Source organism: Penicillium cataractarum, assembly GCF_028827025.1.
Source record: "Penicillium cataractarum strain IBT 29864 chromosome Unknown utg000002l, whole genome shotgun sequence".
Classification (NCBI taxonomy): Eukaryota; Fungi; Ascomycota; class Eurotiomycetes; order Eurotiales; family Aspergillaceae; genus Penicillium; species Penicillium cataractarum.
The window spans coordinates 2,748,042-2,764,946 of NW_026622738.1; the positions used below are offsets into that span (position 1 = coordinate 2,748,042).

Sequence of the window (16,905 nt, forward strand, 5' to 3'; positions counted from 1 at the left end):
CGGGACGGGTGCCAACTCCAAGCATAACTGGATTGACTAAGTTATGTGCATGTGTATTACTAATTAAGGTTATGCATGACATGCCAAGACCCTGACTCAGCTCCACAAAAATTTCCTTATCGATAAGAAAGTCGCCATCCGGCATCGGGACTTTGCCTATCGATAAGAAAATTGCGTGATTGCGTGCTCTCCGCTAGGCCGCTTTGGGCAAATGCCCTGGGGGTTTTTCTATACTTATGGGTTTCCTGTCTCTCCCCCTCTCTTTCCTCCACATTATTCCTTTTAATTTGGGGTGATATCCTTCTTGTCCATCATTGTAGATATTGTTGCTGTGGGCGCAATATCAGACAAGAACAAATAATCACCATGGGTGCCACGAATCCCGCCCTGTCTGCCCTCTCGGGCCCTACATATACTACCGCCCAGACCCTCATTCAGCAGGTGGCGTACCTTCTGAGCGACAAGATCTTCTCCTACTCCCCAGAGACCTTCGACCTTGATGCTGCTCTGCGTGAGTGGTCTGCAGCCCAGGAGACCAAGACCAATGGCGAATCTCCCGTTGTCAAGACCCTCGAGACCCGCCAGGGTGCCGGAAACCTCGCCCTGGGTTATCTGTTCTCCCAGGACTTTGATCTGAAGAAGCGCCACGTTCCCCAGGGAATTGTTGCTTCCTCTGCCACCCTCCCCTATATGCGCTCTGCGTTGGAGCAGCTCTCTCTGCTGTACTCCGTTGCCAGCCCGGTGGCTGCGCATGTTGCCGCCGTCGACTATACTAGCGAGGACGGCCTCGTTTCCGACTATGCTTCGGCCCTTTCTCTTGCTGAGGATCTCGGCTTGGGTCTGGTCTCCAGCGGCTCTGCTCACGAGTCCCAGCACATGGCCCTCTTCACCACTCTCCTCGCCTCCGTCTTGCCCTCCATCCACATCTATGACGGTGTCCGTGTCGGCCGAGAGACTACCCGTGTCATTGATGTTCTGGACAAGGAGGGTCTTTCTCGCGCTTACGAGAACGTTCGCAAGTCTCTTGATGACTCTCGCAACCGCCACCTCGATGCTCAGGGCAAGCTCTTGGATCTCTTGAAGACTCTCAACGGCGAGCTCGGCACCGACTACGGTGCTTTCGAGTACCACGGTCACGCCGAGCCCGTTTCCGTTCTTGTCGTCTTCGGTACCGTTGAGGCTGCTCTTGCTGCTCAGGTTGCTCGCTCTCTGGCCAAGGATGGCGTGCACATTGGTGTCGTCAACGTCCGTGTCTACCGCCCCTTCGTCGAGGAGGAGTTCCTGCGTGTCCTTCCCCAGTCTACCAAGACCGTCGGTGTTCTTGGTCAGGTTTCCAGCGAGCAGGCCGTCCAGGAGGAGGGCGTTCACTCCGCCCTGTACGAGGATGTCCTTGCCGCTCTGACCTTTGCCACCGGCCGCGAGCACTCCCCATCCACTGTTGAGATCAAGTACTCTCGCTCTCAGCGCTGGGACCTGGTCAACATTGCTGCAGCATTCCAGCGCATCTTCGATAAGCCCATCCTTGCTGTTGACAGCGCCACCAACGAGGCCGCTCCTCTGCAGCTCCTGGATCCTGCCACTGTCCAGGAGTACACCTTCTGGGACGTTGACAGCTCTGTTGCCGAGGAGGCTTCCCTCACCCTCAGCCAGGCTCTTGCCGCTGACTCGGCAAGCAATGTCACCGTCAGCAAGGTTCACGACAACCTGGTTCAGGGCGGTGCCATCCGCGTTGACATTCGCAAGAGTGCTAAGATCATCGATGCTCCTTATGCCGTCACTGCTGCCGATGTCTCCTACGTTGGAAGCATTGCCCTGCTTAACGACGTTGATGTCCTTGCCTCCGTCAAGGACAATGCTAAGGTTATCATCAGCGCTCCTGGTGTTAAGGACGAAGACCTTGAGAAGAAGCTGCCTGCCGCTTTCCGCCAGACTGTTGCTCAGCGCGGTATCTCCCTCTTCGTTGTCGACCCCTCGGCTGTTGAGGACTCTTCTCTGGAGGCCGTGATTCTCCAGGCTTCCTTCATCCGCGTGGCCCTTCCCACTCAGGAGGGCATCGCCACCAAGAAGCTGGCTTCCATCTCCGGCAATGCCGAGACCTTGGAGACCGTGGCCAAGGCCCTCGAGAAGGTTCTGCGCCAGATTGAGGTTCCCGAGTCCTGGAAGGAGCCCGAAGGTGTCAGCGAGGCCGCTCAGCTTCCCAAGGACATCTCCGCCAACAGCTTCGTCTCCTTCGACAAGGATGAGTCCGAGCCCGCAACTCTGCTCAAGGACTGGGAGACTGCTGCCCGTGGTCTGGCCTTCAAGGAGGCCTTTGACACCAAGACCGCTCTCCGCCCTGACCTGGCCACCAAGACCTTCACCGTCCACGTCAAGGAGAACCGCCGTCTCACCCCCGTCACCTATGACCGTAACATCTTCCACATTGAGTTTGATCTTGGTGACTCTGGTCTCACCTACGACATTGGTGAGGCCCTGGGTGTCCACGCTGAGAACGATCCCGAGGACGTTGTCAAGTTCATTGAGTTCTACGGCTTGAACCCCGATGCCATTGTCGAGGTCCCCAGCCGTGAGAACCCCGCAGTGCTCGAGAACCGCACTGTCTACCAGGCCCTCGTGCAGAATGTCGACATCTTCGGTCGCCCACCCAAGCGCTTCTACGAGGCTCTGGCCGAGTTCGCCACCGACGAGAAGGAGAAGACTGACCTCCTCACTCTTGGTGGCCCCTCTGGTGCCGACGAGTTCAAGCGTCGCGCTGAGGTTGACACTATCACCTTCGCCGATGTGCTGCTCGAGTACCCCTCTGCTCACCCCGACTTCCACGAGATTGTCCGCATTGTCGGCCCTCTGAAGCGCCGTGAGTACTCCATCGCCTCGTGCCAGAAGGTCAGCCCGACCATCGTCGCTCTGATGATTGTCGCTGTCGGCTGGACCGACCCCAAGGGCCGCGACCGCTTCGGTCTGGCTACTCGCTACCTGAGCCGCCTGCAACCCGGCACTCCGGTCAGCGTCAGCGTCAAGTCCAGTGTCATGAAGCTGCCCCCCAAGTCGACCCAGCCCCTCATCATGGCTGGTCTGGGTACCGGTCTTGCTCCCTTCCGTGCCTTCATCCAGCACCGCGCTCTTGAGAAGGCCCAGGGCAAGGAGATTGGTTCCGTCCTGCTGTACATGGGCTCCCGCCACCAGCGCGAGGAGTACTGCTACGGTGAGGAGTGGGAGGCCTACCAGGCTGCCGGTGTCATCACCCTCCTTGGTGCAGCCTTCTCTCGTGATCAGCCCGAGAAGATCTACATCCAGGACCGCATGCGCCAGTCTCTTCCCGAGATTGTCCAGGCATACATCCGCGAGGAGGGTGCCTTCTACCTGTGCGGCCCCACCTGGCCCGTTCCCGACGTCACTGCTGTCCTGGAGGAGGCTATTGCCACCGAGGCCAAGGCCAATGGCAAGAAGGTCGAGACTCGCAAGGAGATTGAGAAGCTCAAGGATGAGGAGCGCTATGTTCTGGAGGTGTACTAGACGTCTTGTGTTGGCATTATGATCTGATGATGAGCTTTTTTTGTTTTGCTATTCCCCGCTTTACCCCTTAGATCCTTTTGATTTGGCCTAGCGAATCTGCCGTTTCATAGACTTCAAAATGCATCTGAGATTCATGATTTGATCATAATTTTCTATTTTAGTAACCTTATTCCAGATACTGTAGGTCTGAGGTCTTTAAGGTTGATGTGCTGTAAGATAGTATAGCTATAGGTGCCTCTTTGCTCGTGGTAATCCTTTTAGTAGAAATTTGAGACTTCACATTTTTCTCACTGCGTCCTTTGTTAAATTAGGCGCAGCCTGTGGTAATTCTGTTCGGTAATGGAATTTGATTAATCAATTTAATGTCCTTCAAATACACCAGCATACGTGCGCATGAATTCTCCTTAGAAGGTGGATGTTCATCGGGCCTATGGTCAGACGTATGTTAATTGCGGAGATATATATTTCATGTAACAGAAGCAACGAAGACTGGTACCTCTGCTCTCTGCTTGTAAATGGTCAAAATTACACTGAGACTGAGTGATAATGTAAAAACCTGCCCTTTTCTTCCATCAGACCAGCTCGCTTAACTCAGTTGGTAGAGTGCGTGACTAGTAATCACGAAGTCGCTAGTTCAAATCTGGCAGTGAGCATTTTTTGGTGTTTTTTAATTTATCGGATGGATCTCAATGTGGGTCCTGAGCGTACGTTGATCCGCCTACAGGAATTGATCTCCTATAGCAAAGGGTTGGTCTCTTTTTTGTGCAACAATTCCCGTTTTTAACGAGGGACCACTAGACCGAGATCATCCTACCGCTCCATTTCGGACAAGCCATTGAAATAAAACTGGCATTGGATGAAACTCTGGGACCGATTTTCGTAATGATATTTCTTTGGACCGAAAGCCCTGGGCACAAGCAAATTATGTCTCGCGTACATATATAGCGTTGATCATCCTAACTCCCTGACTTCAACTCCCTCTACTGTGAATCTTTGCAAGGTCATCTAAATTGATTTTATTCATTCATAACTGCATGTCACATGAGACATTATGATTGTCCAGCTACCCTGAGCTTGGTCTTTCCATAAGCTCCACCCATTTGCTTCCTCAATTCCAAAGCCTTCCGATATGGAGGCGCCGTGGGAGGCTGCACTGGGTCCAACGTAACATAGTCAGGTGGCAGAGTATAAGTTGCATCCGAGTCCCAAGCGGAGAGATCACCACAAGCGATGAAAGAGGGAATCCACCGGTGCTCCACTGCAAACTTGCTGGGGAGCTTCTGTGGTGGGGGTTGATCCTCGGAAGTAGATGTGTGCAGATGCCGCACCTCAATTGAATGACCAGGAGTCGAGATGCCCTTGGTGGAGGACGGTTGTGTCAACAATTGACGAGCATTGGCATCTTCGTCCAGCTCCTCACGTACTTCGACGGCCAAGTTTCCATCTCCGGAAATAGGCTTGGGTGCTGCAGCCCCGCCAAATAGAGGGTTCTTCAAGGCTGCCATGCCGACTACACCGTCCTCCTCAATAGGAGGAATGAATCCCTCACACACCACGAAAGCCTCCAGACTGCTGGCACGACTGCTACGTGGCTTCGCAACGCTAACTCGCTCAAAGACGGTGCGCAATTGCGCGTAGAGAAGGTCGACATCTCTGCCTCGGAAAATCTTCGCAACGAACTTGCCGCCCGGCCGCAGTACTCCCATGGCAAGGTTCAACGCCGCGTATAGCAATTGTGATTGAATATAGATATCGAGGTCATGTAGACCTGTCACGTCCGGTGCACCATCGGAAATGACTAGGTCAACTGGGTGAGGTTGCTTAATCGCTACCGGAGTTTGTGACGTTGAGTCGGAAGAAGGTGTAGAGGATTCGTAGGCTTCGGGGTCTAGTGCACGCAAGAGAAGAGGAATGGTAGAAGGGTGGGTGATGTCGGCTTTGAGGGTGGTGATACCCTCGAGGGGTGCCATAGGTTGCAGGTCAATTGAGACAATCTTGACGTTCTTTCGAGGCTTCAATTCGGAGCTTGGATCGCTCTCTCCAAACGGAATTTCGGGTTCATTGTCCGTGCTCGTCGTCGCATTATCGGCGTTGTCCAAGACCTCCTTCTCTCTTCGCTTCTTGTCGATCCATGCCCGCCGTCCGAAGCTCTCGCCCTTGATCAAGACGCGACTGAGAACCTGACTCCAACTGCCCGGTGCAGCACAAAGATCCACGACTCTTGTCACACGGCCCGGATTCTCATATTCGAAAAGGTCGAATTGCTCGTCGATTTGAATGAGCTTGAAGGCGGAACGCGCGCGCCAATTTTGCTCTTTCGCCAGGCGATAATAAGCATCGCGCTTATCTTTGGAAGACTTGCCCATGTTGAGAAATGGGACTTAATAAGCCCAATGGAAATTCGAAATTGGCTTCTGGTGGGCTTTTGTCGCGGAGTAATTTTAACGTGGGGAGCACCGCCGATAAGATTTCCGAGGCGGAATGTTTCTGCCGCTTTTTTTCTCTTGCGACTTCCCCGATCAGCTTTTTCCCAGCTTCCCAAATACGTAAGCCTGATCATTTGAAACAGGTGCCACTGTGATCATGGGACAAAAGAGAGGTCGCGACTCAAAGGCCCAGGGGCTGGAGTCCAAGAAGCGCAAGAAGGCCGCGAAATCTGGCCCAGTCTCGGACGACAGTTCCTGGGACGGCGTTGTCGGTATTGACGACCTCAACTGGACGGAAGTTGCTCTGCCCGATCGATTGGAAGATGCGACTGGATTCCTTGGATTGGAGGAGATTGATGGAGTAGACATCGTCCGGTCTTCAGGTGGGGGAGAGGTTCAGTTCAAGGTATGTAATCGAAGTTTCAAGTCATGACCGGGGGATTCAATGATTCTAACTTAGGCGCAATCTCATAGGCCAAAGAAGGAGCAAATAGAAAGTCGATCTTGAAGAAGCCATCCGCCGAGGACGACGGTGAAGAATGGGGTGGTATCAGCGATGGTGAATCGAATGAGAAGCCCACTGCCGTCCCAGCCGCCGAAGCCCAGCCAGCGAAGGATGAGAAGAAAACGAAAAACAAAAAGGAGAAGAAAGCCAAGGAGGTCAAGGCCAAGGAAGCACAGCCCAAACGGGATCCGAACCTGAAGGCTGGTCTTTCCTTTGCGGCGCTCGAAGAGGCTGGCGAAGACGACGGCGTGGACGTGTCTGCATGGGATAAACTCGGTCTCTCTCCAGAGATTCTTACAAGTCTCTCTAAGCTCACATTTTCTACACCTACTACTGTGCAGAAGTCCTGTATTCCTGCGATTCTGGATGGTCACGACGTGGTTGGTAAGGCTTCGACGGGTTCCGGTAAAACACTGGCATTCGGCATCCCAATCCTTGAGCATTACTTGGAGAAGCGAGGAAAGAAAGAAGACGAGAGCGAGAAGCCCAAGTCTGACCCAATGGCACTTATTCTGTCACCTACACGAGAACTGGCGCATCAATTGGCGAAGCACATTGGAGACCTGATCACAAATGCCCCAGATGCCGATGCACGAATTGCTCTTTTGACCGGTGGCTTGTCCATCCAAAAACAGCAGAGACAGCTTGCGAACGCTGATATCGTGATTGGTACTCCAGGTCGTGTGTGGGAGATTCTGAGCACTGGTTCTGGCCTCATCCGCAAAATGCAGGGCATTAAATTCCTGGTTGTTGATGAGGCCGACCGTCTGCTCAGCGAGGGTCATTTCAAGGAGGTGGAAGAGATTTTGGGTGCGTTGGACCGCAAGGAACAGGGCGATTTCCCCGATATGGATGAAGAAGAGGAGGCCGCGGAAGAAGAGCCGAGTGTTCGCCAGACCCTTGTGTTCTCTGCTACTTTCCACCGGGACTTGCAACAAAAGTTGGCCGGCAAGAGCCGTTGGACCGGAGGTGATCTGATGGATAAGAAGGAGTCCATGGAATATCTTCTCAAGAAGCTGAACTTCCGGGAAGAGAAGCCAAAGTTCATTGACGTCAACCCTGTTCAGCAAATGGCCGAGGGTCTCAAGGAAGGAATTGTTGAATGTCCCGCCATGGAGAAGGTGAGCAAAGAACGCTCCATCCCTGCAGTTGAAGATTGGTGACTAACTATATGACAGGATCTCTACCTATACTCTCTACTACTCTATTACCCCAAGCACCGGACGCTTGTTTTCACCAACTCCATCTCCGCAGTCCGTCGTCTTACTCAATTACTGCAAAACTTGCAACTCCCCGCCCTCGCCCTTCACTCATCCATGGCCCAGAAAGCCCGTCTCCGCTCTGTAGAGCGATTCTCATCACCAACGTCAGACCCCAGCTCTATTCTCGTTGCCACCGACGTGGCGGCACGTGGTTTGGATATCAAGGGTATTGACTGCGTTATTCACTACCACGCACCTCGCACGGCAGACACCTACGTCCACCGATCTGGACGTACTGCTCGTGCTGGTGCTGTCGGCAAGAGTGTTATTATCTGTGCTCCAGAAGAGGTTGTCAGCGTGGCCCGTCTGGCCGCCAAGGTTCACGCCCAAAATGGCAAGAAGGGACCTGTCAAGAAGCTGCCTCTGGAATCCCTCGATATCGATCGCCGAGTTGTGTCTCGCGTGCGTACCCGTATTGAGCTCGCGAAGAAGATTACCGACTCAACCATCGCTAAAGAGAAGATTTCCGCCGAAGATAATTGGCTCCGTGCCGCAGCCGAGGACCTCGGTGTCGATTATGACAGTGAAGAATTTGATGAGTCCCAGGGCAAGGGCCGTGGTCGTGGTGGTGGACGCCATCAGAAGGAAAAGCAGGCTAGTAGCATCACCAAGGGTGAACTAGCTGGGCTTCGTGCCGAGTTGAAGAATCAACTCTCTCAGCGCGTGAATATCGGTGTTAGTGAGCGGTATCTTACCGCTGGACGTATTGATATTGAGGCACTCCTGCGGGGCGAGGGTAATAACTCCTTCCTGGGACACCTGGATCCATTGGATTTCTAGGCGGTCTCGTGGTTTATTGTCTTTGGAACTAGCCGTGGCTCTCTGTTTGTGTATAGTCCTAGTTTAGAAAGAGCATGTTTATACCAAAATGAACGCACGCAGAGACTGATATTGTCAAAGTAAGTGTCGCTGCTTGAAAAATCGAGAAAATAAGCTATCATTATAGATACACGTGGCAGCTTATCTTATCGCAATCGGCATCCCGAGATCGCCTCGGCGCCTCCCCGAAAATCCCGGCGAAAGTCGGCCCTTTACGCCCCACTGTTGGGACCGGCCAAGAGAAAAAAAAATTGAGCCCCGTTGAGAAAATGAATACCCGGTGAAAAGTGCCGAAATGATCTCATAGGCGTATTAAATTAGACAATTTAGTTCCCCTACTAGCTCCGTTGAAAGTACAGTAATCTGGCGGGATCCGCACTCTTGTCAAGTTACATCTCCTCTATATCGACGCGGATCGTTACTTTGTACGATATACGAGACCACCTTGATCCGAATACGTACCGTGCGCTAGGCAGATCGTCGTGATCCCACGTGGCGGGAGATTTCATTGTGCATTAGCTTATCGGCAATTTCTCGGTGAGTTTGAGTCGTGGGTATTGTCACATTTTTAAGATGATTGGGTTTTTAACCTCGTCTCTCCCTCCCTTACTCAGAGAGCTCGACTATATACAAAATGGCCTCCAAAATGCCTAGCCTGGCCCAGGCTACAAAATGGCTACTACGACCCTCAACGATTCAGCCTTTCAAGCCTGCTTTCTTGCCCGCTGTCCCGGTCTCTTATCTGCACCAACAAGGCCCCTCTCGCTCGGCCGTGGTCCATGAACAAGCACTCCCTCAAACGCAAACACAAGTACCCCCGGTAGAGGGATCGCCATTCTTCACGCAGCCGCAGACCCAATCACCCTCAAACCAAACAGTATCACTCGATGAAACCGCCAATCTCGACGCCGTCATCTCCCAACTACCCCTCGTCCAATCTCTCCGCCAGTCGCGGAAAGCATACAAGGAATCCCGACCCCATCTCGCAATCCCACCAGCAATTCGACAGCATCATTTCGTCGGGGGTAGTCTCGCAGGTAGTGGTAAACTCGCACTAGCCCCATATATGTGGACCTCCTCGCGCAAAACGAAGACCGAGTCTGGAAAAACCGCTCACGCCAGCAGTGTCGTCTCGGTCTTCCATATTGGCCGAGATCTCTGCGGTCATCCTGGTTTTGTCCATGGCGGTTTGCTTTCTGTTCTGTTCGATGAGGTCTTTGCTAGATGTGTTTCGGCTGCGTTCCCGAGTGGATTGGGTATGACGGCGAATTTGAATGTTGATTTCCGAAAGCCTGCGCTGCCGGATCGTGTGTATGTGTTGCGTGCGGAGACTACCAAGGTTGAGGGGAGGAAGGCTTGGGTTGAGGGCAAGATGACATATCTTCCATTGCCATTGTCCACGCCGCTTGATGCGAAGAGTCTTGTACCGGATGTGGAGTTGTTGAGCGAGGATAGTGAAGGCGCCGTGATGGTTTCGGAGGCGAGAGCCTTGTTTGTGGAGCCTAAGTTTGCCGATGTGAGTCTCCTTCGAGAAATGTGTTGATATTCGAGACTTGCTAACATCAACGTACCCTAAAAGTCGATGGTGTCGGTTTACAGGACCTGAACCAGGTCAATTGCCAGACAGAAGCTAGACGATCATACCCCAATATCCATAGACTAATTATTTAATCATAGACTTGTACCGAGAAATACGAAGTGATTGATGATAGAAAGGGCTATCCATTGCTATCTAGTATCAGTATCATGCTGTAGGAGAAAAAGAAACCGAAGCCCGCCTTGACGCCCCTCATCCCAGATGACTTGGTGAGAAAAGGTGAAAAAAAGGAAAGAACAGCCCTGCCGAAAACCTGAAGATGGGGGAATGGAGTTTGGGGAAATAAAAAGCAAAAGTCACTCGTCGTCGCGTCATGAAAAAGCATCCCGCTCATCCCTCCAGAAGGATAAGCAGAAAGACAGGGGGTAACGGAACTCGCTGTACCAGCGTAGCTAGCACGGCAAAGCAATGTTTTAGAGAGGAGAATATGGGAGAGGGGAATTGCAAGTAGGGTGCAGAATGAGGATCATTCACTCGGGGCACTGGGCAGAACCTAGGAGAGGTGGAATGCGCCTTGTCCTTCCTTGATGGCAACCGAGAGTCGCTCCTTGAGAACATCCAGGCTGCTGTAGTCGGGCAGCTTGAGGTAGTTCACGCAGGTCATGACACTTGGGAGGTAGTCGTCCGGGGTATAGGGAGGCTCGCTCGGGCGGCACACGACCGTAAAGATGGGCGTAAGACTCTTGAAACCTGTAGTCAAAGATAATTAGTCTCAGCTTCATATTGAACTGGCTCAAATAGAATGAACATACCGCCGATGGGAAGTTTCGGGCTACCCGTAACAAATTGGAGGAAATCACGGCGCTGTTGCGGGTCCAATTCGCACATGGTGTGAAGCAAGTTGCGCACACTCTTGCTGTCCATATTGAACCCGTGATCAGCCTTGATGGAGTCCATGAGTGTTTCGATTGACCAGTCCTCCTCGGCCCGTCCAAAGAGCATAACAAGCTCGTTTGGGGTGAATGCACGCAGAGCCGAGAAGGGGAAGACCTGGGAGAAGCCTGCGCGGAAGGCATCCACTTGGCGCCAAACACCGCTACCAAGGGTCATATCAATGACACTCTCCACATACTGGTCAACATTCTCAATGGTGAGTGGAACATTGGACCCATCTTCGGTCAGTTCGATACTGGGATAACCGGGGAGAGTGAAGTCCAAGCTCAGATCCTCGACCCGAACCCCATCAACCCGAATGTTCTCTACAGCCAAGGCCTTCTGGTGCGAGGACAAGGTCTTGTCATTCTTGATGGCATCCTTGGCCTTGACAAACTGCTTCAACATGATGAGAGACTTGGCGAGGTCTTCATCAACAGCCTTGACTGTGCCAAGGGAGGGTGCCACAGAGGAGAGCGTGTCGGCAATGCGGAAGAAAGCCGGGTTGAAGGAGATGTCGATGATGCGCGAATCAAGCATGGAGCGGGCGACAAACTTTCCAAGGATCTTGAAAAGATTCAATTGCTTCTTGCCAGAATCCTGAGTGGCTTGTTCTTCACTCATCGGGGCAGGGAATAGACCACGTTTGCCAAAAGCATACTCAACGGCTGAGCTGGCATCGGTTTCCCGCCAGATCTTGAGTTTTTTCCTAGAAAACTCTTTTGAGACCGTGGAGTAGAACTCGAGGGTGGGACCCAGTCCAGTCCCGACTTCTTCAAAGTACTCAACTTCGAGCACACTGGGCGACGACCCGTAAAGTTCCATGACCTTCATAGCCGAGTCTAGAATGCGGGAACGTGCAATGCGGACTTTCTGTCGCTGCAAGCGACCAATGAATGGTCGATCATCACGACGCAAGTCCCGACGGCTATCCTCGGTTGTTTGCGAGTTGTGCCATCTCATCATAGCTCGGGAGTAACCAAATGCGGTAGACTGCAAGAACAAGTGGCGTGTCTCGAAGGGGAACAAGAACGAGAACAACCGAGCTAGGTCCTCGCTCCAGCTAGGAAGACAGCTACTCGCAACGATCAAAGGTTCTTCGAGCTGGCGGTTCACCTTGGCAGTGAGCTTCGTGTTGATGAACTGGGCTAGAGGCTCGGGTGTGATGTTGGCGTGATCTCGAGTCTCTGTCAGGATGTCGTCGATAGTCGCGTTCATCTCGTGGAGAACACGAAGCAAACGAAGAATCGAAGCCGTGGTAGCGTCTTTGCTGAGGGACGCGGGCATTTGCAAACTCTCGTCTTCCGAAGAAGCATCTTGTCCACCGGCGGCGAGCGTCGAGGACTCGGGCGGAGGCGGACCTGGCACGCGGCGGAAAGTGACAGTATGAACGGCAGACCAGACATTCTTAGCGTTAGCCTCGTCTACATGCTCTCGGTTATGGTGAACTGCGCGGTAGACAGTGGTCTCACTTGCAATCGGCTTGCCATCCACAAAGAATTCAATGTGCCAGTCTTGGGGAACAGAGGCCATCGCTGCGGCATATGAGGAGTGTGGACGTCCGGCAGTGGCGATTGAGCCATGGCCGGCAGGATGAGATGAAGCGGTGCTGGGGGCCGACGAGCTAGGTTTCGAGGCCGGAGTAGACTGAGAGGGAGTCCCGATACGAGTACCGTCTTCCTTGCGAGCCGTGACCTTGCCCGAGGATCCAACCTCTAGGTTGACAGCTGTAGGATCCTGAACATTGTCGTCTTCGAGGTCATCCTCAAGGTCATCAACGATAGCATTGAGTTCCTCATCCTCGTCGCCTTCGTCAATATCCTCGTCTTCATCATCGCTCAATTGCCGCTCATCAGCACACTCGAGCGGCTCGTCGTCATGCTCGGTGTCTTCTTCGTGGAAAGGCGTGCGTTGATGTCTGCGGCTACCTCCTGATCCACGACGATCCTGATGCTGTTCCGTCGAATCGTTGGCATTGCCCTGAGTCGCCGCGGGCCGAGTTGGGAGGCTTCCACCGGGGGCATGGGGCGAGTTCGACGAAGCAAGCTGATCACGGATGTTGGCTGCTTGCGCAAGTTGAGAGAGAATCGAGTCCCGGGTTCGAGACTGACGAGGACGCTCCGACATGGCGATTCGTGGCTGAAGGAAGTCATCCAAAGCTTTGAACGTGGCGATGGCATGAATCGAGACCATGATGTTCTTGTAAGGCCGAGGGACCTCGGATCCGTCCTCAGCAACCAGTCGGAGCCGAAGTTGTTTCCCGAGCATATATGCCGCATTGCTGCGGGTATTCTCTAGCGAGTTATGGCTGACGGTAATGACTTCGAAATGCTCAGTCCTACTAAGCAAGTCTTGCAATTTCCGAATCAGTACGCTGAAGGGAGTGATCGCAGTGCTTTGGCTCTGGGCTTCCTCAGAGATTGTCGTACCCATGAACGCCTGCAAGAAGGCTGCCCTGGCGTGGCGGATGGAGGCAGAAGCTTTGAAGTCAGCGAGGACGTCCAAGAGAACCTGGATGATGCCCGAGTTCAGCAGCTCCGAGCTCGTAATGCTCTTCAGCGCGTCCCCGTCAAAGTATGCGGCTAGGCTTTGGAAGAGGGCGACACCCTCCTTCTCATTGCCGGAAGAGTAGAAGGCTCGGATGTTGGCTGCCAAACCCTGCAACTCCGTCAGGATCTTTTGAGCCTCGGCGCGCACGGTGGCTCCTTGGCCGGCTTCGTAAATTTTGAGGAAGGCATGAGCATCGCGAATGACGAGGTCATTGAGAGCATTATCCATCTTGGCAAGAGACCGGCGACCATCGACGGAAGAGCTGTCCGAGTCAGAATCCTCCTCATTATCGTCTTGGTCCTCATCGTCCTCATCCTCATCATCAAAGTCGTCACCTTCGTTGTCATCAGCATCATCGTCCCTTCCGTTGCTGGCTGCTTGAGCATCTTCGGAGTTGGTAGCATCGGCGTTACCAGAGGTATCAGTAGAGCTCTTCTTCGCCTCAGTCGGAGTTGCTGCTTCTTGGTCACCAGACAAAGGAGCCTCGGCAAGTTTTACGATTTCGGCAATGACACCTTCTCGATGGAATTGATGCTGATAAACGTGCTCAAGACGCTGGAATAGAAGTTCAGCGCAACGAAGAGCGAGCGATACCAGGGACGGGTGATCCTTCTGTGAAAGGATAGAAGCCAGGAACGATGAATAAGGAACCGTGCGCAAAGCATCCTCGATTAGGCTGGGCTCCAGAATGTGCAGCATTTTAAGCTGCGCAATCAAGACCTTCTGGCGAACATGCAAGTTGACCGTACTCGAGTACGCGTCGGTCAAAGTCGGGAATAGAATCATGGCAAAGCGCTTCAATTCAGACTTGCAATCATCCAACAACGCCTGTCTCTCTTCTGGAGTATCCTTGTTCTTGGAGGACTTGAGGCCGATGGACATGCTGTTGTCAAAGTATGAGCTAAGCACGCTGTCGGTCTTCGAGGCTTCGCGATTGGGAACGCCTGGCAGCAATTCGCAAATCACATTAAGGGTCTCAAAGACCTGCTCGCGAGGACGGTGTATCAATGCCTGTAGGACCAAGACACTGTCCATCTTGACACCCGTGCTGTCCACGTCTTGAGGAGGCGACACGCCGGTCAGGATCTGGTAGAGCGTGTCCACAACATCCATCTTGAGGAGCTCAATTGACAAGCGTGGGCTGACTTTCGCTGTGATTGCCAAGACCCGAAGGAATTGGGTATGGATGTGCGGGCCGATCAGGTTCGTGGTGCCCGGCAACAAGAGGCGAAGGACAGCCTTGAGCATGGCAGGTCTAATCAACTCTTCCAAGTTTGCGGGGCGGTGCTTGAAGCTCTCAACAATACGAGAGACACAAAGGCAACCCTGTTCGACGACTTTGGGGTCATTACTGGAAAGAACATTGAGCAAGGTACCCATCACATCCCGCACCACCGGGAAAGAGTCATGTGGAAGACTCCGGCAGCAATTGGCCGCTGTTGTGACGGCTGTCCGTTGAGTGCTGGTAGGGAAGAAATCAAGGTATGTCAGGCAGGCTGTAAGACCGCCTTCGCGCACGATCGAGGCGGGGAAGTCGACGGAAATTTTAGCCAAAGTCTGCATCAAAGAAGTTAGTTAAGAGATAATAAAGAATTACAAAAAAAGGGGGGCTTTTGAGCAACGCACACTAAGGGCCTGTTCAGCTAGGTCGATGAATTGAATGTCCAATAGCTTTTGGCAGAGGATGGGAACGGCGCCACCATAGACGACATTGGCGACCGAGCCACGTAGAGCTTCCATTAAATTTGCAAGGCAGCGGCATGCGAGGAGCATAATTTCGGGATTCTCCTCGCCGAACTGATTTGGCTGCATTAAGGTGACCAATTCCTTGACGTAAGGATCGGGAGAAAACTGGCCAGAGAGGTTGTCCTCGTTTGAAACGAGCAAGAGGTCCGACAACTCTTGAAGAGCAATCAATTGAACGGAAGGATCGTCCTTCGCTCTCAGATTACAGAGGATATCTCGAAGACGACTAGACATGCCAGACATGATGCCGCTGAGTGCACGAAGTGTACTCTGAAGGCCCATGGGTCCACGGCCTCCGAACAGGCTGCTTGAGAATGGGTCCAGGTCCTCATCATCAAAGGCCGAGTGGTTAGTGTCGTCATTGCTTTCCCCAGTTGGAGATTCCTCCAGCTCTTCGTTGACCTCTTCCTCCTCCAAATCCTCCTCCGCGTCTCTCATTATTGCATCGGGATTCGACTTGGTGGCTCGCTTTCTCGATCGTCGCGGTGGTGGAGATTGTGTTGCGGCGAGGCGATCTGAGAGTAGTGAAATGTTAGTATCCATGAATGTAGAAGGGGGTTCCAAAAGGGAAGTAATGAGCTCACCGTTCCGGTTGGATCTCCGCCGTGAGGGGGGCGGCGATGTAGTTGACTTTGATTCCTCTGAAGGGCGAGAAGACGGTCTATAGAAAGAGTCAACGTTAGCATCGAGATATAATACTGGCATGGCCCCACAAGGCCCCCGGAACTACCTACCCCGGCTGTGACATCGCTGTTCGACCACGAGTGGCGGCGGATCGGCGAGAGGCTGAGGCAGCGGGACCAGCAGGCGCAGCTGGGTGAGAGGCTGTAGTCTTCTGTCTTTTTGATCGCCGAGGGGAAGCGGGAGCTGGTTGCTGGTTCTGGGTGTCTGGGTGTCGGTCCCGTCGACCAGAAGCTTTGCGTTTCCGGGAGGGGGCCGAACCAGCGGCGTGGGTGGAAGTCGAACCGGAGTCAGCGTCGGGAGGGGGGTCTGTAGCAAGTCTCACGGAGGAGCGAGTCGTCCTGGATGACATGAGAAACTGCTTGATGGACGTTTGTGGGGGAGAGGTGCAGAGATGGAAGCTTTCAAGGGTCACAATCGCCCCAAAAGAAGCGTGGGAGGAGATGGTTGAAATGACCGGGAGAGAAGGAAGGTGTGAAGATTATGAGTGTATGAGGCTGAAGCTTTGGGGGAGGAGAGATGGAAGTCGCCCGCGGTCGGAACTATCACGCCTGGGGCCCAGTTGATGGCACCACATGCACACGAGGGGGAAGATAGTGATCTGCTAGACTATTGCCTCCAGGACCTCTAGTGACCGGCACGGTGGAAACGAGAGAAGAGAGATGCGATATGAAAGGGAACAACGGCGAGGAGAGAAGGGCGGGTAGCTACCTCAGGGCAGAAGAGGCGGAAGAAGCTCCTGCGGGGGAAACGGAATAATCCTCGAGAGGGTCCTGACGGTTGGCGGAGGGCCTTTGCCTGGCCATAAGTTACCGGGTCGGAGAGTTTCGATTAAGTAGACGTCGACACCGTTTCCGCCATTCGTCCACCGATCCTGTTGCTTGAGAAAGGGGGAGGGGGGGGTTTGAAGGCGATGAGGATGAGGGGGAAAGG

The 16,905-nt window shown here is 53.3% G+C and overlaps 5 protein-coding genes across 5 annotated transcripts; 3 read left to right on the forward strand and 2 right to left on the reverse strand.

Annotated features, from left to right (window-relative positions):
• Positions 1-366: 366 nt before the first annotated feature.
• On the forward strand, positions 367-3,513 carry N7496_003073 (sulfite reductase subunit alpha; the record flags this gene model as incomplete). The annotated part of the gene is made up of 1 exon (XM_056696004.1): positions 367-3,513. The coding sequence occupies one exon, from the start codon at positions 367-369 to the stop codon at positions 3,511-3,513; it is 3,147 nt and encodes a 1,048-aa protein (XP_056558216.1).
• A 1,049-nt stretch (positions 3,514-4,562) lies between these two features.
• N7496_003074 (tRNA methyltransferase TRM7) lies at positions 4,563-5,879 on the reverse strand (the record flags this gene model as incomplete). Its single annotated transcript, XM_056696005.1, has 1 exon — positions 4,563-5,879. The coding sequence occupies one exon, from the start codon at positions 5,877-5,879 to the stop codon at positions 4,563-4,565; it is 1,317 nt and encodes a 438-aa protein (XP_056558217.1).
• Positions 5,880-6,096: 217 nt separating this feature from the next.
• mak5 (ATP-dependent RNA helicase MAK5) lies at positions 6,097-8,486 on the forward strand (the record flags this gene model as incomplete). Its single annotated transcript, XM_056696006.1, has 3 exons — positions 6,097-6,345; positions 6,414-7,565; positions 7,623-8,486. The coding sequence occupies 3 exons, from the start codon at positions 6,097-6,099 to the stop codon at positions 8,484-8,486; spliced, it is 2,265 nt and encodes a 754-aa protein (XP_056558218.1).
• Positions 8,487-9,159: 673 nt separating this feature from the next.
• On the forward strand, positions 9,160-10,068 carry N7496_003076 (PaaI family thioesterase; the record flags this gene model as incomplete). The annotated part of the gene is made up of 1 exon (XM_056696007.1): positions 9,160-10,068. One exon carries the CDS (start codon positions 9,160-9,162, stop codon positions 10,066-10,068), a length of 909 nt encoding a protein of 302 aa, XP_056558219.1.
• Positions 10,069-10,615: 547 nt separating this feature from the next.
• Positions 10,616-16,324, reverse strand: N7496_003077 (HECT-type E3 ubiquitin transferase UFD4; the record flags this gene model as incomplete). The annotated part of the gene is made up of 5 exons (XM_056696008.1): positions 10,616-10,812; positions 10,875-15,102; positions 15,172-15,806; positions 15,876-15,952; positions 16,026-16,324. 5 exons carry the CDS (start codon positions 16,322-16,324, stop codon positions 10,616-10,618), a joined length of 5,436 nt encoding a protein of 1,811 aa, XP_056558220.1.
• Between the last annotated feature and the right edge of the window lie 581 nt (positions 16,325-16,905).